The 24299-nt window shown below is 35.8% G+C and overlaps 1 protein-coding gene and 1 non-coding gene across 2 annotated transcripts in view; both read left to right on the top strand.

Annotated features, from left to right (window-relative positions):
* Nbea (neurobeachin) overlaps window positions 1-24299 on the top strand; it is a 513393-nt gene that overhangs the window by 195850 nt on the left and 293244 nt on the right. Inside the window, exons 31-32 of the mRNA XM_028763470.1 lie at window positions 10287-10441; window positions 12628-12754. Coding sequence (XP_028619303.1) covers window positions 10287-10441; window positions 12628-12754 — 282 coding nt within the window. The remainder of the gene's footprint in view (window positions 1-10286; window positions 10442-12627; window positions 12755-24299) is intronic.
* Window positions 8569-8697, top strand: LOC114618037. Its single transcript, XR_003710903.1, has one exon. It is a non-coding gene; the product is annotated as a small nucleolar RNA SNORA69 (small nucleolar RNA).

The raw sequence follows: 24299 nt of genomic DNA, 5'->3' as shown, positions 1-24299 counted from the left end.
TACTAGTAGACCCTGGTTTGTTAATAGTTCTATTCAAGCTGGCACTAATTACGCCACTGTTAGCTTTTCTTTGACCCCACCTACCCTCTTTATTGCCTAAAATTAAACTCTGTATTACACACTTTTAGCTTGGGAATATAGTAAATGAAAAAAAAATGTGGTGGTTGATACATTTTTATTATTATTCTTCTTTTTATAATTGTTGTAAATTTAGGCTATTAAAGAAAGCTTGCAATTGTATGGCTTCCGTAAGGAAGCCATTATGGTCAATATTATATAATATATGTCATCTTTTCTTATTTTATAAACTTATTTAGTATTCAAATCGATGTAGTCAAGCATACTAATAATGTATTTTTCCTCATTTTTTTTAATATTTTGCCTCCAACTTGTTTTCTTTTCTAAAAATGAACATTCCTGAAATAAAATCTGTGTTAAAATAGCTACAGCCAAATAAACTGTTTACTTAAAATTTTCTAATTTGAACAAAGTATAAGCTTATTGTATGTGCATTCTCACTTCTTTAGATTGTTAACATCGGCTTTAGTGCTGAAAATAAAAAATAAGACATTTATGTAATAAAGAAATGTTCACAAGTTGGTCTTACTTCTTTAATCACAGAACTAAGATTATTTTTAAAAAGTATAATTAGTGTGCTGATGTTATGTTCCTGCTTATTTCTGTTTGTTGCAGAATCTATTTTGATTATATCATTTGAAAGATAAATATATTGAAAATCAATTACAAACCCTCCAGCTTTTACTAGTCAAATATTCCATTGTAATTTCTCATTTTATCCTTCTCATAGTGGACTGGCTGTGATGGATTTGACTATGTGGTTGGACTCTTTGTTCTCTTGTCTTTCCTGACATCTACAGAGAGTTTAACTGAATTAAATAATCTCTCTTCAGTGGTGCATTGATGAAATACTATTTATATATTTTACAGGTATTATCCAATACTTTATCAAGTATATAAGCATAATAGATGAATTATTCCATCAATAACCCAATGATTTCTTATGAAATTCAGCAAACAGTTACAATTTCTAAACTATTTTTTTCAAGAACAAAGCATTTATTTTCATAATCTGTATAGCCAAAAGAATGCCTATACCTCATAACTACTCATAAAGTGTTGTTGAATAAGTATAATAAATCTTATTGTTAATGTCAATAAGTTATTGTCAATGTTCATAATACACTAATAATAATATATTCTTATATAATTCTCTTAAAACATAGATGTAATATTTTTCTTTTTTTATTGGATATTTTATTTATTTATAATACAGATGTCTTCCCCTTTCTTTATTTCCCCTCCTTAGAAACTTCCAAGCCCATTCTCCCCTCCTCCTTTTTTGCTTTTATACCATTTTAATTACATGCAAGTATTATGGTCAGTTCTGGGTTGATAAACTAGTAATACCATAGATGCAAATAGTCAAAGAACAAGCAAGGCGATAAACAAAATTCCATAAACACTCCTGTGATTGTGATCACTATTTCTAAGGCTTTAACAAAACAACCAAAATATCTGAGCCTACTTCCCTGTCCTAGCCCAAAGTTATTTTCCTGTCTGAAGACTACTTCCTTGTTCTAGCCTAAGATTTAGATTTCTGCCTGAAATTAATTCTTTGTTCTAGCCTAATGTCCGATTCCTGCCAAGCAGCCCATTTCCTTGTCCTTGGCCCATGTCAGATTCTTGACAAGCACCCCCAAAAGCTCTCTGCATCTCCTTCTTTTTTATTTCATAAACAAGACTAAGCCTGTCTTAGATCATTTGACAAAAATGCCTTCCCTACTTGTCGTGGAATATGCATTATCAAAGGCAATTCACTTATGTCTTAGGTTGATAAGGCTTTGTGCAGAATCTTACCCGTCCTTGGCTTGTCAGCCTGTTAGATTTATAACTCTGTCTGAGAGTCCATTTTCAGTTTAAAGCCATGTACTCTGGCTGCCAACATGTTGAAGTTGTTAAAGACAAGCTTTAACACAATAGGCAGGAATAACAGTATTCCCAGGACATAAAGGGCTAGCATAATCAAGCTATATATGCCCTTCCTGACGCTTACCAAAATAGAAATACTGACCTCAGGCAGTAGGTAATTTTGTCAGCAGTATCTGTCGAATCAACACTCAGCAGACCAGCATTCTTTAAATTCATAAGCTCACTATGAAAAGTTAAAATATCCAGAGAGGTATTCAAATTATGCCAAATACATTGCAAGACATTTTCAGAGACATATTTGGAAGTTAGCTACAGTTCTCTATGATGTTATGTTAGCAAGAGATAAAATTGGGAGAGGATCTGGATTTCAAGCAAGTGTTAGTACATGTGTTAAGGATCTTTTAATTGTCAAGTTAAAATTACTTTTCTTCTACAGCATTTAATGTAAGTTGCATTGATTGTACACTTTCTAATTGTGTTAATGTGTTGAAACCTGGCATGTCTGTTACAGAGGTCTATCAACCAGCTTTTGTTTTATTGACCTGAGTATCACAGAACCTTGGTATTCTGACAAAAACTTGCAAGTACTGGAAGAAGTGAGTCAGTCTTTAAGTAGAAGTAAGAGAGGGTAGTGGGCTTGATTGTTACTGGTATGACAGCTTTAATTACATTAATTGCTAGCAACACTTCTTCTGCGGTTGCTGTGACACAAGAAGTTAAGACAGCTACTTTTGTTAATCATTTAGCAAAAAATGTTCCTAATGTCTTGAATATATAAGAGGATTTAGATAGGCATTTGGAAGAATCGATTTATGCTCTCAATCGTATTCAGATTATTGGAAGGAGGTTCAGAGTTTAAGAGTCAGGAGTCATCTCAAGTGTCATGCCAAATACCATTGGATTCACTGGATTCGTGTTAGTTCTAAAATTTACAGGGGCAGTCATTACAATTCCTAAACTATTTAGAACATTATTTTTTCACATAGTTTCTGTTTTTCACACAAGCCTTTTTGGACAAAGTGTGATAATCTGGGAATGAATAAACCTGGCTATTATTTGACCTCTCTATAATCTTTTCTTGCTATTCCTTCCCACTGTCCTCTACATATCTTGGGTGTTCTCCACTGCAGTTAAATATCTGCATATTTATGCCAGAGACACTTTTCCATTTTATTAATTTTTCTTTGATAGTTTCATAGATTTATGGAATGTATTCTGATTACTCTCACAGCCTGCCCTCCTTCTCCTCCCTCCCAACTCTGCCAACCACTCTCTTCTTACCAGTCCCTTTCCCAGATTCAAGACTTTTGATTTTGTTTTTTGTGACCTATTTAGTTCAAGCCGACCATTTGTGAGAGTCCTGGCACTATCCACTGGAGCCTAGTGGGGTCCCAGTGAATATACAACTGAAGGCTGTGATACCCCTGCTCCTTGAATCTGACTGGCAAATAATCCAGCAGTGTAGAGTGGCTCTAACCACCACTGGTGTCACTGTTCCTAATCGCATTTTATGCACTCATCATATTTGGAGCAGGTGGTGTATATATGTCTTATTTAGGGCTCAGTGCTCATCTGTCACTTATTCTTATCACCCTCTACATCCATGAATCTCTGTATTTATTCTCAGTCGCTGGAAAGTCTTCTCAGATTAAAGCTGAGAGGAGTATTTGTTTGTATATAAACCTAAATATTTAAATGACACTTTGACATTGTTCCAAGTTAGCTATAAAACTGTATTCCATTCTCCTCCAGGGCCTATTACTTCCTATGGGTCTTTAGTAGGTTTTACAGTACCAGGCATAGATCCCTTTGTATGGAGAGAACATCATATTTAATTAGAAATTATTTGTCTTTATAGCAGCAATACTATTATTTCGTTAGTGAGCACATCTTCCTAGGCTGGTTCATCTATCTAGTGGTTTGTAGAGTTCACAAGCAGACATGACCATCAATACATTTTCTTACCCAGCAGTTTGAATAGCACTTACCAGTACTGTAGAAGGTAGCCAGCAAAAAGGAAGCTTCTAGCTTAGTTCCAGCTTGATTTTTCTCCACCGTGAGCCAGTGTAGGTGATGCACTATGTGATTGGGTCTCATCATCAAGTTCTTAGAAGCAAGCAAGAGCCCATATTAGTTTCTAACTACTTTGAAGCTTTGATAAACCATCAAGGTATGCTATTGGTATGTGGTTTTTGAGCTTCAGTTACTTTACTAATTTTTTTTTCAATTCCATCCATTTACCTGTGAATTTTATTTGTTTATAGCTAAACAAAATTCCAATGTGGATATGAACCACATTTTCCTCATATCCACCAGTTGATGGACATATAACCTGTTTCCATTTCCTAGCCATTGTGACTAGAGTGACAGGAATTCTGATGAGCAAATACCTATGTAGGATAACATTGTGTTTTTGGGAAATATACTCAGGAATAAAATAGTTGAGATATACAACACTTCTATTCGTAGGTTTTTGAGGAATCGTCACACCTATTTCCATAGTCTGTATACCAGTCTGTACTCCTACTGACAGTTAATAAGGATTTCTTTACCCTCACATTACCAACATTTGTTGTCATGTAATTTCTTGATAATAGTCATTCTGATTACCATGAGATGGGACTCAAGGTAGTTTTATTCTGCATTCCTAGATGTTGAACAGTTTCTAAAACTGTTTTTTCATCACTTGTAGTTCTTTTTAGAATTTCTTGTTTTTATCTGTAAATCTTTTGAGGGGATGGGATAGTCCGTTTTCTTGATATTTTTTGTGTATTGTGTTATTAGTCTTATGATTGCAAAGAATTTTTTTCCTGTTCATTCAAGATAACAGTTGACCCCACTAGAGTCTTTAAACCTCCCCCTGAAACTTTACAAATCATGCCTCCATCATCTGCATTGCCCTCAACATTCTTATCTTCCAAGCTCCTAAAGAACATCCCACTGAGCTCTCAAACACGCACTGGCTTTTCTATTCAAAGTTTTAGTATGTACCACAGGCTTTCCCAAAACATTGTCAGGTCTGTGACAGTAATACCCCACTATCCTTGTACCAGCTTTGATATTCATGTTCTATTTCGGTGAAGACATAATCACCACAGCAACTCTTGTCTCCCAGAAAACAGCATGGTCAGGGCTGTCCCAGTAATATTCAACTCCTGGTATCACTTCATCTTAGTTGGGGCTTCTATTGCTACAGTGACGAAAAAGCATGTTAGAGAGGAAAGTGTTTGATGGACTTAGACTTCCATATCATAGTCCATCATTGAAGAAAGACAGGACAGGAAATCTAACAGGGTAGGAACCTGGATGTAACAGCTGATGCAGAGACCACAGAGGGGTCCTGCTTACTGCTCATGGCTTACTCAACCTGCTCTCTTATAGAACCCAGTACCACCTGCCCAAGGGTTGCTTCTCCTACAATGGACTCCACCCACATCTGTAGGACCGTGAAAGGATGATTTGATCTCCGGTAGAGAACTGGTTTTGAGATAGCCAGAGATCCAATAGGTGTCCATTGCCTGTGTAGGAACTGCACATATCTCCCCACACCCCCGATTCCAGGCTCCTGATACACGGTCTATGATCTCCATTAACCTGCACCGTTCAGTCACATAGGACAAAGCAGCCCCTCCCGGAGACGTTTGCATCACCATCCACAGAGGGCATGACTACAGGCCTCAGCCCTAGAGAGATTTCCATATTAATGAGTTACCTAAAAGCCAGAGGGCATAGCCAATTACATGTTCCTTTTCCCAGTCCCTTCTCTCTTCCTCCTTCCTATTTAAGCCAGGCCCACCTTTGCTTAAATGGGCGATGCACATCTAGACCATCTCTCATCCACTATGGCAATAAAGGTTTTGAAATCCTGGACTTTCTTGTATCATTGGGGACTGCTGTTGTGGAAAGCTTCTCTGCATTTCTGCCCCAGGACCGCATACACCAATCACTAATTAGGAAAATGCCCCACAGGCTTGCCTATATCCATATTTTAGGGAAGCATCTTCTCAATTGAGGCTTCCTCTCTGATGATTTCTTCTTGTGTCAAGTTGACACAAAACTAGCCAGGACACTCTCATTCAGTAAACTGCCTTTTCATTTGATTGTTTCATTTGCTGTATAGCAGGTTTTTCGTTTCATTAGGTCTAATTTATTGGGTCTGTTTTACACCTATAGTTCTACCAATACATAAATAAGAGAGATCTTTTTGTCTTCTAGTGTCTTCCTCAATTTCTGTCTTCAGAGATTTAAAGTTATTATTGGAGAAAACCTTCATGTCCCTGCTTAGTCCTACTCAGAGGTCTTGTTGTTCTTGTTGTTGTTGTTGGCTATTGTGAAATGGAATTGTTTCCCTTGATTCTTTCTCAGCATCTTTAATTTAATTCTGGGAGTGGTCTAGGTAAATCTATAAGGTCTCATATATAGAATTATATCAACAGCAAACAAGAATTCTCTTAATTCTTTTCCTATTTGTATCTTTTCTGTTCCTTTCTGTTTTGCTGCTCTAACCAAGACTTTGATTACTAAATTGAAGTGAAGTCAAGTCTTTGTATAGGCTGGTCACTTTATCTGCAGAGCCAGCCATAAAACTGAGATTGGTAAGGGGTCCTGGTGAATGTAGGGGTTGGGTGTTGGGTTTTCCTATGGGAGAAAAAAGAAGGCCCTAACAGAAGTAAGTTCATCCTGCATTCCAATATAAGAAGAAGCATACCGGAACCCAAGTGGCCTAGAGAAGAGAAATGATATATATTCCTGGGAAAAGAGAGCAGGTGGGTATTAGGCAGTCTCCAAAGAAGTAAGAAAGTTCTTGATGGGGGCAAGGTTGGCATCCTAGGAAAGGCAGGAAGGATATTAGGAAAGCTCCCTGTCCAGCTTTGGGGTTGGAACAGGACTGTAGGGATCTTGGGCACAAGAATATTCAGTTGTGTGAACCTAGGCAAACAATTTAATCATCTTAACTAAAACAATTTGTCTTCAAAAATTCATAAAGTTATTGGTGAAAACAAATACCTGTAAAATCAGTAAAACTCATCTTTTTGTTAAAATAAGTTGAGCTCTTGTCACATAGCCATCCCAACCATTTGAGCATACACTGCAAATTAGTTGGTAAGTATTACAGAGCTTTCCTGGGGCTGCCGGTCCTAACTTGATATTTTCACATACATGGAAGTTTTATGTCTTTAGAGGCTTTAAAAGCTACTGCGTTTTCCATATATTTTTTAGTCTCTTCAAGCTTCATAAGACTGTTTTCTTTATGTTCAACTGTAAGTGTTCTGTTAAGATACATTCTTTGTTGTTACTGCTAAAATACAATGCCTCACACTCCTGGTAGGTTTTTCACTTGTGTGGACAAGGGCAGAAGGTCACAGCATTGTAGCTTCTTTCAGGCTGCATCAGACCAGGACGGCATCAGCACTTTCAAAGGTTCCACGGTGATATCAATAGCCTAAAGTGCAGTGATGATCTGTAGTATGCAGGTGCAGTGCCAAGCATTTTGCCAGCAATTTTATGCAGTACAAACGATTGGAAATTTCATTTTAACGGTGAAGAGAAATGAGTTGACAGAGACTCACATGCTCCATCCCACACAGTTAGCAGTTGTCAGATCTAGACCTCTAACCCAGGCTGGGACCCTAGAAGATGTGCTCTCAGCTCTGTACTTTACCTAACCCAATGGGATCGCTGACTGGCTTCAAAAGGCTTCAGATGTCTGAGATTTTTGCATGCTGTTCATAATCTTTCATTACAGAATTTTCATACGTAATTTTCTTAATATGTCTTGTAGGTTCTGCACAGAGAACTATAGAGATGCTATAGATAATATGTTACATGAAAGTTTGCCCATAATTGATAATGATGACAATGATGCATTAGAAATCTGTGATACTATTTCTCCTGCCATTTACAGATTCACCCTACAGTACTGCTAACCAACTGTGTCTGTGTGTGTGTGTGTGTGTGTGTGTGTGTGTGTGTGTTCATGCGCGCGCGCAGGCGTGCGCGCTTTAGATGTTGATGTCAGTTATCTTCCTCAGTTGCTCTACACTGGAGTTTTTGAGACAGGTTTCTCACTGGTCTTGAGCTCACCAATTTGGTTAAACTGGCTGGCTCGCAAACCCCAAGAACCTCCTCCTATCTCTACCTCCCCAGTGCCCAGTGTTACACTTACTGGAGCCTTATTGAGCCAGGCATTATACCAGCTCCAGGGGATCCCACCCAGCTCAAGTCTTCCTGCTAGCACAGCAAATGCTTTATCAACTGAGCCCTTGTTTCTTTATCATTTGTTTTTTTAGTATTTGTTTTAGATGCTCACTTAGTTTTGTCATCACTACCAAAAATGAGGGAAACAGTATCTCTAGATAGAAAGTGGAGAAAATTTTATGGCCCAATTAATATCATTTAATATTATAATTCCTTTAGTTTCAAAAAGTTATATGAGCTCATTAAGAAAAATAATCATCAAAAATTTAAATTTTCAACATTAAAATAGTTACTGAAGTAATTAACAGAATTATTTCTTTGAAAATTAAGGGTTTATGTTAAAGAAAGCGAAGAAATTTGGACCTTAGAATGTTCTGTTCATATAGTTTCACTAGTGGACTTAATTTTCATAAAATTTACAAAGCAGGTTATAAGTATTGCTCTTCATTTTGTGGAAGGATTGCTACTACCATGCTAAAGAGCAGACATGTTGATGGCCTCTGATTTTACCTTTATGAGAGTAAAAGTAACAGCTTGATAAGGATAGTCCAGAAAAATAAATAAATACAAAATAAAAATGGTCATATTAACAATGAAATATAAGGGCATTAAATGACTTCATTGAAGATGTTTATGTTGTCAGTGGCTATTTTTCATGCTTTACATTAGAGCTTAAAATTATCTCATGAATCTTTTTGCTTGGGAGATATTTATGAATTCAAATTTGAAGTGATGTAAGTTTTGAGAAATAGGCCTTTATAGCACAGAAGTACAGATACTAATTATATTTTAGAAATTCAGATTTTATAATTGTGCTATATACACATATGTTCATCATCAGAGTTTAAGACAGTAAAGTGTTCAGAAGATTTAAGTTAAGTTCATTTGAAATTGTTGAATAAATATGAGAAAAAAATGAATTTCTATGTCTCTAAAGTTAAGAATTAAAAGGTAAGTGGCACTTCAGCTATATACACGTGCTGTCCTCTGAATTTGTTTGTGGTGTTGAGAGCTTTTGTGATGAGAGAACCAAAATTACAAGCTCTTCATTTTCTTGGTGTGCTTTGCTATCTCACTTCATTTTTTCAGCATCATATTTTCCATTTTGGCTGTCAATATGTCTTTGTTGTTTTATATAAATATATATTTTTATAAGTAAATGTATATATATATATTTATATAATTATATATATACAATTCTATATATGTCATAAATTTATATATATAAATTTATATATATAAATTTATATATAAATTTATATATATAAATTTATGACAGATTTTAGCATACACACACTTCCTGGAGATCTAAGGACTTTTGGGAGTCCAGTTCTCTCCTTTCACCTTGCTGGAAAGAGAGGGTGTTGTTTATGCTGTGTTGCATTGCATATGAGCTTCTGTCTCCAACTCCCATCTTGTTTCACGAGTTCTGGAATTACAGATACCTCCCACCACCTTCTGGCTTCTTTACTTAGGTTCTAGGGCTCAGGTTCTCCAGTACATGAGGCAAGGACTTTAGCCCAATAAACCATTGGTAGTCCAATTTTATGACATTTTCCCTTATATGACAGCATTTGTTTCTCTGGTATGTGATTATTTTTCATTTGCCATTTTAGAAGATTCCCAAACTCCAGATTCTACACTAGTGTTTACCAAATAAATTTTCAAGTCAGAAACTTCTCAGTTTTCGTCAGCCTTCTTTCATTTGACTTACTGATTATTGATTCATTTATCTCTTTCCTTATGATTGTTCTATTTTATTAAGTGCCAAATATTATTTCACTTTGTGTTGTCACCAAGCATGGTGTGGTTTGATTTTGTTCAGCTCTTTTACTTTTCTTTTCCTCAAAGCTGTAGGAGGAGCTGCTGCCTCACAAAGGACAAAGATCTAAGTTATTTTTTCTAACTAGTTGGTCATTCCACATTAGAAAGAGGGTTGTTAGAAATGGTAGGTGAGAATAGACTAGAACAGTGACTTTGGGTTTGCAAGTTGACAGTGTGGATGGTCAGAGAAGAGAAGCAAAGACTGATGAGAGGCAGCTGAGCTGTGCTCCGTGTAGGCTTTCTATTTCTGGTGTACCATCATGGGGACAGGCTTCATCTCAAGTTTTGGTCTTGTTTTCTTTCTTTCTCCACAGGAGTGTGGTGGTGCCTGTAAAGAAGCCACCTCCAGGTAGTCTAGCTGTCACCACTGTGGGAGCCACGGCTGCGGGAAGTGGGCTGCCAACAGGCAGTACCTCAAGTATATTTGCTGCCCCTGGAGCTACACCAAAAAGTATGATTAACACGACAGGTATCGTCCTTATAGACTTTTGTGAAGCTTCATCCTTTTTTCTCTGTTTGCTGTATCTTCATTTTCCCATTTGATTTTAACAACTAAAAAGCCCAGAACATTCATGGTTAGTTTAGTCTTTTAGTGTGCTGTACCCTGTATGACAATTTTTCAGAATCTGTTGCTGGCTCTAGGACACAGACACGGTGGTCATTTTAGGAGACAGTACTGGTTTTTGTTTTGAGTTGTCTCAAAACATCATACTCTACTTTCAGGGTAAATCAAATTATTGGAATACACTTGGGGAGCAAAAGGTGATTTAGACACTGGAGAGTGACAGGTAAAACTAAACATATAAAGCATGTCAAAGGGGCATGTGCTAGAACATAGAGTTTTCTGACTGACCCCTAAGATGTATCCTTTGCTAAATGCTTCAAGGAAAGGCAAAATTCCCTAAGAACCTTGATAAATGCAAGAGCCTCAACTTCATTAAAAGAGCATATGAATAAGGACTATTACCTTACACTGAATTAATTTGATAGTTATAACCTAAGAATATAAATTAATTCATTGTCCAGCTATTTTCTATGATTCTAGAAACCACAAATTCCAAATCACTATAAAAATTAAAGCCTGAATAAAATCTGTCTCTGTCTCTTTCACTGTCTCTATCTCACTGTGTCTGTCTCCTCTCTCTGTATCTCTGACTCTCTGTCTCTTTCTCTGTCTCCTCTTTCTGTCTGTTTGTCTGTCTGTCTCTCTCTCTCTCTCTCTCTCTCTCTCTCTCTCTCTCTCTCTCTCATTGTCTCTCTCTCTTTTTCTCTGTCTCTGTCTCTCTCCCTCTCTCATTTACAGAAATGTTCCTGTTGATTATTAGCTAAATAAATCCTTACCCAAATCTTTGTGATTCCATTTTAGGTATTTATACAACGCAAGATGACCCTGACTTTTCTTCCCTGACTATAGTAGTCTTCTGTTCTCCAAACTGTATAGCCTTGAACTTTTCCATTTATTATCATTACTTAGACTCTTCCCATTTCTATTGATTTTGTAGCTCTTTTTTTGTGCTTTCTGTATCTATCTTGTTTATCATGCCACCTGAGTCTGACATATCATGAACCACACATTTATGGGGTGTAGTAAGTAGAACACTCTCTTAAGCATGTGTACTTGTCTCAATCAGTGAGCAGCATTATGGCATTGTAAAATTTGTAAGTTTTTTTTTCAGTTTTAAAAATATTAGAGTATAGTAGAATCTATACTTAGTGATGTCTAGTAAATAGAATCCTAATTTTTCTTATGACTGCAGTAAAATGAAAAGATTAAATTACTTTTTTTCTTTGTATAAGACATTACACTTATAGTTTCTATTTTAAAATTAGCATTTGATATATAACAGTATAAGTTTTTTGATAGTACAAAATATATACTAAGTAAAAATTAAAACTTTCTCCTTAGTAACCTTCCCCCTTAATACTTGATCACATATAGATATATAGAAGTGTGAGCTATGGTATACAGTTTAGATGTTGGCACATGGCACTGTATAGCTGTTACAGTAGAAATCCAGTGAGCAAGTCACTTTGTTGGAAATAGCATAAGACATAATACTTAGGAACACTAGAGGTCCCTCAGCTCCACAGCTCTTTGATGTGCTCACATGGCATATTCTAGAAAAATCTTCTCTAAAACGGCATTTTCATATCATTGAGGAGAACTCATTATTTTAAAATCAAGTATGGTTGAACTCAAGATAGGCCTTCTGAAGCAATCATTTCATCAGCGTCAGAATTTAATGCTACAAAATGATAAAATTATGTTCCCAGTGCTCTGTAAATTATGCCTGAGAGCTTGAGGTCTATGAATATTACAACACAGCAGTAAAAGGGGGTAAATTTTTTCACATTTAAATTTGTATTGTTTTATCAGCCTCACTTAAGGTAGAATTTTTTCATGTGTTGATGTCTTTTATTTATACCCATTTGTAACATGTAATTTTGTTAGATTAACATAAGTAAATCAACTGGATTTTAATGTAATATCCATAGAAATTATTAGTATACTAATGATCAAATAATTTTAATTGTCAAATTCTTGTTAGAAAATTTGATGAGTTGTTTTTTTGAAAATCAAATAGAAATGAAATAATAAAATTATTTTGTTAAATAAATTTATATTTAAAACTAAAATTATTATTTTGGGTACAGGTGCTGTGGATTCAGGGTCCTCCTCCTCTTCCTCCTCTTCTAGTTTTGTTAATGGTGCTACCAGCAAAAATCTTCCAGCTGTACAAACTGTAGCCCCAATGCCAGAAGATTCAGCTGAGAACATGAGGTATGCATAGTGATTTGTTTCTTTTTCCAAGTTTATTGTCCCTCTTTAATACACAGTGAAATATTCGGTAGTAGGTGCACATGAGATAAACATTCTTGGGAATATCAGTTAGCTACATACTGTTAACATATTCATAACTCTGCCTAACCATGGCACTTGGGGAAATTACTGAAAGCCAGTGTTACATATACAGATACAAGCTGGGTGCTCTCAATAAAGACTGCTTACAGAGCTTTTAGTTTTTTGTTGTATAGTACATACTATCATTCCAACTATTGTTCAGATGTGCAAAGACAGCACAGTAGGAATCAATCATCTCTGATTAGTAACAGTTTAAACCATAAGCTTTGAAAATAAATCTGTATAATTTTATGTAATCTGTACTATTGGGCCACGAATACTGAAGACTATTTTGTTTATTGTCATGAATGGTGACTTGCAGAATGGACTGCTCCTCATTATAAAGTTTATAGACATTTAGAATTTTCCACCTTTTAATCTATTCCAAATAATCCAATTATGTAAGTGATATTATGGACATCTATCATTGTCCGGGTTACTTTGTGCTACTGTGCATATCTTTTAAGCAAATAAATGATTAGAGTATAATTGCTGCCCAGCCTTTGCATCTAATGTGAATATACTATGCCACATAATTGTGTGTGTGTGTGTGTGTGTGTGTGTGTGTGTGCATTTATTTGAGTTTACTCACTTGGCAGCTATAAATACAGTGCCATTTCACCCTCATATTGGGTTGTTTTGCAGTTTTTCACGTCATTATTATTATTATTGACATGGCCTGTCTTGTTCAATAGAAGATATATTTTTGGAAAGTTTTACTTTATCAGGGTTTTTTTTGTTTGTGTGTGATTGCCTTTTGTGTTGTAAAAGCACTTTCCCAAGATCTTTCTATTGAGGTGCATAATTGGCTAGAATGGATTTTGTGATAAGTGTGTAAGAACAGGAGTAGGAAGATTGCCAGCCCTCATTTGAGGACCTTTTTACACCATGATCTTCCACGTCTCTCATAAATCATGCCCCTATATTCTTGACTTGAGGCTCACAATCAGTTCTGCTCTGCCTATATACCTACTAAGCTGACAAAATTAACTTTAGGTTTAATAATGACAGTAAGGACCTTGAGGGAGGTCTTTGCCCCTTTCCTGTGAGAGAGTTGGAATCATTCTCAATGCTTCATATTCTCTTAGAACATTCAAATCAGGGTTCAGAAATACCTGTTAAAAACAAGTTGAGTAAGGTAAGAGAAGAAGTTCAGAGTACCCTTCCGACTCTCATGATTATTACCCTTATGTTTGGAATACCAGGCATATCCCCAAGTGGTATGACATTGGAAGATGGGGAATATCCTTAAATGTTAAAGAGAGAGGAGCTTTGTCATTTGTGAGTTCTTACTGTGAAAAACGTTTTTTAAAATAAAACAAAACCAGAAAGGAATCTTCAGAGACTGCTTCTGCAGTGGCCTGGACCTTTACTTTTCTTTCAAACTGTGAACATCATATAATCCTTTCAGAGTTAAATTTTTCTTAAACTAACAGTTCTTAGTAGTGATACTTATTTTGCTTTGTATAATTGTTAATATGTTTCTGATTTTATTCATTTTTTGTTACTTTTATTTTTTTACAGTCCAGTCATTGCCCTCCTTCTGTTCTGCCATTCCACAGTTCCTCATCCTATTCTTCCTACCCGCATGTCCAAGAGGATGTCTTTCCCCCTCCCCTCTGCCAGGCTTCCCATTCCCTGGGGCATCAAGTCTCTCCAGGGTTAGGTGCATCTTCTCCCACTGAGGCCAGACCAGGCAGTCCTCTGCTGTATATGTGTTAGGGGCCTCAGACCAGCTAGTGTATACTGCCTAGTTGGAGGCTCAGAGTCTGAGAGATCTCAGGAGTCCAGGTTCATTGACACTGCTGGCCTTTCTATGGGGCCACCCTCTTCCTCAGCCTCAACCAGCCTTTCCCCAATTCAGCCACAGGGGTCCTGAACTTCAGTGGAATGGTTGGGTCTAAGTTTCTACTTCTGTCTCAGTCAGCTGCTTGTTGGGGCTCTCAGAGGACAGCCATGCTAGGCGAGTTTGTAAGCATACCATAGCATCAGTACTAGTGTCAGGCCTTGGAGCCTCCCCTTGAGATGGATCCCAAGTTGGGCCCATCACTGGACCACCTTTCCCTCAGTCTCTTTCCATTTTTGTCACTGCAGCTCTTTCTCAAGTTAGTTTTCATTTCAACTTTATTGAGATATTTGTTTATTTGCTGAAACTCAATGACTAGAATGTACATTTTGATGAATTTTTCTAGGATATATTCTGATAAAACCACATTGCAAATTAAGATTAAAAAAATTTATTTATTACCTCAAAAATTTTCAAATTCCTGTACATAATTTACTCCATCCCTGCCAGCAGCATGTGCTTTTCAGTTTTTTCTTTGAGATTTCACATTCAAGTGTTTTAAAGGGATGGGATCATACAATGTGTACTGATTTTTGTCTGCCTTCTTTTACTTAGCTTATAGATTTGTTGATTCATTTATCTCATTCTTTATGACTGTTCTATTCCTACTCAGCTTCAAGTATTATTCCATTTTGTGACTCATAATGAGTGTATCTATTTACTCATTTAGAGACATGGGAGTTATTTCCATTGGTGTACTACAGATAAAGATTTGGAATGACTAAGTCATAGGCATCCCAACACGCTTTATCTCATTTCTGTTCAGTAAACAACTAAGAATAAAATTTCTGAATGGATAGTAAGTAAACATTTAAAATCATGAGAAAATGCTAAGCCACTTTGCAAAGTGACTGTCATTGCAGTCTCTTGGGCAATGTATAAAGCATCCCGTACTTTACATTTCTCAGTACTTGCTGTCATCACAGCGAGTATTTATAATAGCGGGATAATTATATCTCATTTGCTTTTATTGCTTCTTAGTGGTTTTGCTTGTGTTTATGGGTCATTGAATTCCTCTGTCTTAAAATAGAGTTTTCTTATAATATGTAGGAGTTATCAGTATACTCTGTACAGTTGTCCTTTGTTAGCTACATGATTGCCATTGTCTCATTCTCCAGACTGATGAGAGCAGGAACTTTTTAATTTCCATGAAGTTCATTGTCTCAAATAATCATTTCTTTTGTGATTTCTGATTCCTCTAATTACTAAATCATCTTTTTCAATTGCTAAAATCTTGTGTTCTTCCTTTTTTCCTTTAGTTTACTCATTGGCAGCTAGGTCCTGATCTGTTTGAGGCAGTTTTAGATACACAGCTGGATAAATATTGAGGTTTCCTCTTAAGTACATTAGTCCAAAATGTTTTATTTGTTTCTGTAAACTAACAAAATTGGCAATATTTCATTATGGCTATACTGATTCTTTAGACTTGTGGAGCGTTAGTATCTACTGTTGAGTATTTCTGTTCATATCTGTGCTGTCAGACACTCAGATCTTACAGTTTTTATTGTAACTATCTTGTACTTTTATGTGCCTTTAAAATACCTTCCATGTCTTTGATGGTGTTCTGAGTTAGGGATTTCCCTTTGATATTCCTTTCAAAATTTGTGAATTATAAGGCAAACAGACAGTGCATAGGTAGGTTGAACTGTTCTGGGAAGTTCAATTATATAGAATTACAGCAAAGGAAAGTAAATTATGCAAGTAGAAGGCAAAGCAATGACTCCTTTGCCAGTCATGGGAGGTGCCACTAAAACAGGAAGGACATTTGCTTGTACATTTATCATATAACAATAAGCAATTAGGTTTTGTCTATTGATTGTATGTTTTGTGAGCTTTTATATTCCCCTTAATTATAATAACCTTTCTTTAGTTATTTATAATTTAATTTTTATTAATTATAATAAATTATTTAGAATTTTAAAATATTACCTAGTTGATACATACCTTCTATAGGCATAAAGTAATATGAAAGTAGGAAATGATAGGTATCTTTCCAGAAAAGTGTTTCAGGCTTTTGCTTTTTTTTTTCTTTGACATCCAATGGAGATACTACCAATGGTAGGTGACCTTGATTCAGTAAAGATTGCAGCTGTATTTATGACCCAGTGCTACTGTATAGAGGACATCAGTTAATTCCTGGCTTTAAACCTCTGAACATCAGTAAAACTTTTACTCAATTTCTCGGTCGTTCAAATAAGTCTTCAGAACATATCTTTGGGAGACGAGTAACATAGAGCCCACAGCCACTTTCTTAGGTTTCTTTTCATTCAGAGTCATTATCCAATGCCTGCTTTATATTTTAGATTTTACATTCAAGGATTTTAAAAGGAAGGGATTGAACAATATGCACTAGTTTTCATCAGCCTTCTTTGACTTGACTTACTGATTATTGATTCATTTATCTCTTTCCTTATGATTATTCTATTTTATTAAGTGCCAAATATTATTTCACTTTGTGTTGTCACCAAGCATGGCATGGTTTGGTTTCATTCAGCTCTTTTCTTTTCCTCAAAGCTGTAGGAGGAGCTGCTGCCTCACAAAGGACAAAGATCTAAGTTATTTTTTTCTAACTAGTTGTTCATTCCACACTAGAAAGAGGGTTGTTAGAAATGATAGGTGAGAATAGAATAGAACATGCCTAATGAAGGCCTACAGCTGGTAAATAAAGTACTAGGGTTTTGTGTGTTTTATATGGACAAGCTAGAATAAATAATTCTTTAACAGTAAAAAAATGAAAAAAAAAAGAAATTGCCTAGTTTAAAAAAAAACAAACAACAAAAATCTGCTGATTTCAGTTGAACGGTATCCAATCATTCAACTTTTATCATGAAAGATGTAATATTCTTATAATTCCCAAGTTACAACATATTAGCATAGTTTGAACTCTACTAGTTCATCATATGAAGGCAGTTCAGCTCCTTATATGCTTTTTCTTAATAAAGCCACAAATGGCAATCCCTTTCCTTATTTTTTAAAAACATGTCCATTATTTTCATATTTAAACTACGATATCTTATACATGGTATCAATGGATCTTATATATAAATAGATTTGACAGTCATCTTATTTTAATTACCAAATCTGGATAGTTTCTGTTTAATGTAAGGAATGATTTGGTAACTATCACTTTTGTGGTTTTATCTTTCTGTTCTTGATTTTCTTCCCTCTAGTACTTGTATTGTGTTCATCAAGTTTTCTTTTCCTTTTTTGCAGCTTCTCTCTGTTGTTGACTTACTGTTTTCTTAACCTTAAATATTGAAGGTTTTTATGTTGGTGTTTTAAAATAGCATAGTTGTGTAGTAGTCTTTCCTTATAATGGTTGCTGTTCCAACCCTTGTTGCAAATTCATCATGCATCTTCCTTGTAATAGTTGAATGAAGCCTGGTTATGACAAGAGATAAGCACTTACCAATCATTGTGCTGTGGGGTTTCATCTGCAGTATGCTAATCAAATCAAATAAAAATAGATATATAAATCAAAAGGAACAATATATAGCTATTTGGTTTTGTGCTTGACTGTCCTTATTTGTATGTATTAAGTCCAGCAGTCTCAATTTATGTAAATCTGAGGTTTTGTCAGGAATCATTCTCTATACTGGAAGAACTTCTTCACTCAGTTTTAGGTAGCTACACATATTTTCCTAATATATCTTGTTTTACAAAGTCCCTAGTTTTGCTTTCATGTCATAATGTCTTTCTGAACAGATAGAAAGTTGTGGGCCTCTGGTGTTTTTTGTTTTTTGTTTTTGGCTTTGTTTAGTTTTTTGTTTTGGAAATAGATTTGAAATCTACTTTATTAATTATGTCCAGGTTAACATTGTTTTTCTGAGGAGAATTGCAAGGTTTTTCTTTGTTCTTAAACCACCAACCAAAGAATACACCTGGAGGGACACATGGCTCCAGCTGCATGTGTAGCAGAGGATGGTCTTATATAGCATCAGTAGGAAGAGAGCCCTTGGTCCTGTGAAGGCTCTATGCCCCAGTGTAGAGGAAGGCTAGTGTGGTGAGGTGGGTAGGGGAGCACCCTCATAGGGCAGGGGGAGGAAGAATGGGAAAGGGGGTTTGCGGCGGGGAAACCAAGAAGGGGAATAACATTTGAAATGTAGATAAATAAAATAACCAATAAAACCATAAAATATTGTAATAGTTTATTATGACAAATTTGGGTTATTTACTTTTAAAATTCCACTTGTTTTATGTCTCTTGGGTATGTGGTTTTGGTTACTTTTACTCTTTGTGGAAAGTTCTTAACGGATAACCACACATTTCTTTTGTTGTATCTTTCATTTTCATAGTTTTCCTGTTGTGACCACATCAAATTCACAGAAATCAAGTGTTCTATGACAACATCTTTTTATTAATTCCCTCAGTTCTGCAGGCTTCAAGTCTGATACATTCAGAGAGGCCTCATAGCTAGACCGCTTTCTTATGGAGACTGGGATCTACTTTCAGTTTCTTTTAAGGCTATAAACATACTCAACATTTCTGCATATAGGACTCACAGACCTGTTGCTTTCCTCGTTGTCCATCAGGGGTGACCTTGGCACTGAGCACTCTTTCCTGTTGGCCTGCATATAACTTGCTCTACTCTGACCGGTAGTGTGTCAGGTGCTTCTCATACTGAGGTTGTTACTGTTCTCACTCCTCTTTCCTCTCTTCTTCTTTCTCAGTGCTTCCTGGAACCATGGAAGTGTCCACCTTTCATAGTGCATGTGTTTAGACAGAGCACACCTACAGGGTAATCTCCCTGTCTCAATGTACATCAAATTAGTTTGACGTGAAAAGATATATTTGACATGAAACATGATCTATCTATATGTTCCATAGGCTGTGGTTCATGTATCTTTGGACACTTAATACTTAGCATAGAGCCCTTCTGAGATTTTGTAATACTTGTAATACCTGTGCAAAAGTTCTTGAATTCCTGTATGAAAAAAATGCTTAAAATCCTAACTTTCAGCTATTAAATGTGTGTGCATGTGTGTAGTGCATTATTATTATTAACTAAAATCACCTTAGTGTGACATTAGAATTTTGCTTTCTACTTGTCATGCTTTATCCCTTCAGCAAAAACTCCCATCCTCCCTCTTTCTCCCCACCTCCAGGCTATGTTACCATATTCAACTCACAATTTCAGTAAGAATGTTTTATATTCTACGGATGTGGGATCATGCAGTATTTGTATTTCTATACATGATTCATCTCATGTTGCATATTGTTTTCCAAGCCTATCTGTATTTGTTGCAGATGACAGTAGTAATAGAATAGTAAGTATTCTGGGCATGGTCTGTATACTACCTCTTCTGTATACGTTCACCTATTGGTAGACACTTAGGTTAGTTTCATATCCTGGCTTTTGTCAATAGTACTACAGGAAGCATGAAAGTCTTTAAAGTCACTGATTCTTCATCTGGCTTTCTTAACTCTGTTGATTCACTAATTGAAAGCATTTTATCTTTTTTAACTCTATTCTTCATTTTGACAATTATTTTATATTTAGAGATTCTTACTTCTCTTGTAATATGCCTTTGTTCATGCATGCTGGCTGTCTTACTATGTCTTAATTCGTTAATAGTACTTGCCTTATATTCCTAGAAAGTTCCAGCATCAGATTTACTTATGATCCTGATTGTTTATATCTATTGTGTTCTTCCCTGCTGCTTTGGATGCATTGTAATTTTTGGTGGAAATGAGGTTGTGGATAGTGATAGTATTTTAGTATCATTGACGCCTGTAATGTGCCCTTTTTTCTATTTAGGCTCAGCTTTTCATGTCAGAGGCTGACTCATCCTAGTTTAGAGTTTAGCAGAATTTTGTATTTCTACTATTGTAGTTAATCCTAATGAACTGCAGTTAATCCTAATGAACTGTAGTTAATCCTAATGAACTGCAGCTCTGAACCTTCAGTCTTTTATTCTGGAGCAGGCGTCATCCATGGTCAGTCTTGTCCTCTTTGTAGGCTGCTTGAGTGTTGTGTTTCAGAGAGGCTCAATACTCAGTTTCGCCTCCTGCAGTCACAGACTGGTATTCTTTTACTGAGCACTAGTGTCCAGTGTTCGGGGCTACTAGGCTCCTTGTTATTCTGGTTCATACACATTCCCAGTCATGGGCTGCCCTGCCAGGAAGCTAAAGAGCCTCACATGGATTCTAACTACTTCTAAGTGATGAAATTTTGAAGTACTAAGTCTTAGGATGTTTTCATAGAGTTTTTCTGTTCCTGAACTAGCAATGTATAGGCATTCTTTTGTGTCCTGAATTTGAATTGGCAGGGTTGGTGGCTTTGCCACACAGCCTTCATGAACTTGTTAAGCCTGTTCTCTGGAAGAGATGGAAGAAGGGTCTAGACTATGCTTTATGCTTTCTTGCTGTAGTTATTGTAACATCTCATCTTACAGAAGAAGCAAAGGAAGTTTTTCTCATCTCATATGTTCTTTCCAGTCTTTTTTCACTCTTTGGTAAGGCTTATAGAAAATAGTTTGAAAGTAATTTCACTGTCCGCTATGTTTACCAGTCTGAGAATCTTAGTCTTCCGTATTATGATGCTCTCACTTCAACTTCAGCAATTTCAAACATTAGCTGAAATTTTATGACTAGCTCACATGATGCCTTGTATTTCTTTATCTGCTTTCACCAGGAGAGCAGGTTCCTGCAATCTCTCCCTGAGGAGGAGTTTTGTTGTTGATTTCAGATTAAAGTTTAATAGCTACTGGGCAGATTTACATGCTCTAGTGGCAGAGTAGGATTCTATCCCTTGTGTGATTTTGTGTGTGACTTGGGATTTCTTCCTCACAGGTAGATGTCCTTTATTTTTCCTTAAGTGTTTGAGTTCATATTATTGACTCTTCAATTTACATTTTCCAATAATTCCATATGAACTGAATGCTAGTCTAAAATCTTACTAAATTACTACCTCAGGAAGCAGCTTCGTAAGTAAAGCAGGGTGTATGTCTGGTTTGCTGAGCAAGGCCTTAGATAAGACTACTTATAAACGCTTGGGAGCTGAGAATTGGTCTGAAAGAAAGGTGACAAGATTTCAAGAGAGAACCCAGGACATTGCATGGGAAAGAGCCGGGATTGCAGTAACCTTGAGGAAGTTACGTCAGCAGTCAAATGGTGGCTGGTTCACTTCACCTTTTCACTGACCAGTTTTGAGTGTGACATTGAGTGATGCAACCTCCCTTACAGCCCTGTTCAGCTCTGCAGGCAGAGGAATCACTGAAACAGCTTCTATGGCATTATTCTCAATAAATAACTAGATTTTTAGGATATTATTTCTGTATCAGAGATCTAAAACACAATTCTCCTGGCCCCTTATATCACTGGGCTTAAGTCTCATTAATGGTTTATTTTCTTGCTTTTACATTTTTGTCTCACTATAGGGAAGTTTGTTGACACTTTGTCAACTAGTTGACCTGAAAAGAAGAATGTCTGTGCTTGCATGTTCATTTGTTTCCTTTCCATCTATGAAACATCCAAATAACAATTTCCAAAAGTGCACTCAAAAGCTTTCATAATAACTTAAAGACATCCTAAAAGTATCAAGTTTCTTGAAACATAAAATAATGTTTACTTGAAATCTAGTTTACAACATAAAGTAATAAACTTTTATATAGAAAAATTCTGTTCAGCCTCAGTTTTTTAATATTGTGTAATGCAATTTTCTTAATGTGTACATTGTGCTTCTAAAGTATATATTATTTTAATTATAAGAAATTGGGAGAAATGTTAGATTTATATTTTATAAGATTATGGAAAACTAAAATAAGCATACTTTTTCTCCATCACGATGTTTTGCTTATGGTGGCAACCTTAGAAACTTACAGCTTAAAAACTGTTTAACTATGTTACTGACTCTGAAATTTCTGATCTGTTTATCCATCAACTCCAGTATGCTTACTCATGTTTCATAGCAGTAATTGAGTGAAAGCCCGATAAAATGTTTAAAGCTAGTGCTTGTCAGTTCCCAGTCATAACATGTAGTTGGTTAAACAACCTTATATGGCTTTTCTGCCATAATACTCCCTTTTTATGCAGTTTTTAAAACAAACCATTTCATTTACCTATGCCTACATTCCCTAATTCATATAGGATCATTAATTGGTAAAATGTTTGTACCACAGAATTCCCTAATTGAATTATTTCCTATCTGCTGTATCTCTTGAGTACATTACTTTACACAGTAGAATTGCTTACTTTAGCTTTACGTTCTGTTGTTGTGTATCATTCCTTTTTGGTATAATGAATGAATACATTTAAGAACTTTACAAACCAAAACTATAATTTTTCTCTATTTATGTAATTATGCTAAGAAACTAAGATACTACAAACAGAATTTGACACTGGGAGTAAATCAGCATAATTTTATGAAGTAGCACAATTATAATAATGGATTTTATTAAAAGAAAACTAATACTGTGTATAATGACCTAAGTGAGTTGTAATTACAAGTTTTCTAGGAAAACATCGTGAAGGAAGAATGCTTTCTATCTGTTTACAAATCTTCCTGCTCTACTGGCCTTCTTCTTACAGTCATCATGACCTTGGATGTAGCTTGAGGTCAAATCTTGTTTGAAAATATTTAATAAGTCAAGGTTTTTAGATACTGTTTTCTCCCATGGCCTAATTGTGTTTTATTTATATAAAATTCTTAGACTTTACTGAGTCATTTTAAACAGATAAAAAAATAAAATACCAGCTGGGTGTAGTGACACACACTTTGATCTCAGCACTTGGGAGATAGAGGCAGGCAGATCTCTCTTTGTTCAAGACCAGCCTGGTTTACATAGTGAGTTCCAGGACAGCCAGAGGTACATGGTGAGACTGTGTCTCAAAACAAACAAACAAAAAAGTAAGTAAGCAAGCATCTAATTTGGGGTTAGAAGAACAGTTAGGTGCTTGTACTTCAGACTATGTTGTTTCATTATTAGATTACATCTATAAACTCTCATCTGAAGCATCATTACCTCATACTTCATTTTAGGGTTTTATTTTCTTCTCTTTAGTAATTTTGTCAAAATAGTTGATAAATCGTTTCAGTTCTGAGTATTATTTTCTATATGGAAATCAGTGATGCTCTTTCTTAAGGGTTTATGCTTACTATCCATAAAAATAGCCAGGTTCAAAGGAGGCACTGATGTATCCTGGTGTATCATTACATAATCTCAGCATAATGATGTGTGTATCACTAGTGTAGGTCAAGTGAAGAGTGGAGTAAGGAGAGTGAAGTCAGAGGCTCAAACAGTATTAGTTCTAGTCCACAGGTAACTTCTGTATTCAGGCCAAAGCTTTACTAAAGAGCAAATGAAAGACTGTGGGGCCATTTCTATAGTCACTGCCCTTTTATGTTCTGTGCACCAAATAAATCTTTTTTGTAAATGAAGTAATCTCTTCAGAAAACTGAAAAATTACTATGAATCCCACTATAATAAATAAAATATGCTGTATTGCGCTCAAAGGTATTCTTTGTTTTGTTTTTCTGTTTGGTAGGTGGTGTTTGATTTTTTTGCGATCTTATGCTGTAGCTCAGTCTGACCTAGAAATTGCCATCTTCTGCCCCATCCCCAGCAATTCCATTTGTTT

The sequence above is a fragment of the Grammomys surdaster genome, unplaced genomic scaffold (genome assembly GCF_004785775.1).
Source record: "Grammomys surdaster isolate TR1022 unplaced genomic scaffold, NIH_TR_1.0 139, whole genome shotgun sequence".
In the NCBI taxonomy this organism is placed as follows: domain Eukaryota; kingdom Metazoa; phylum Chordata; class Mammalia; order Rodentia; family Muridae; genus Grammomys; species Grammomys surdaster.
The sequence above is the reverse complement of the archived record's forward strand: the minus strand, read 5'-3'. Positions and strand labels throughout refer to the sequence as shown.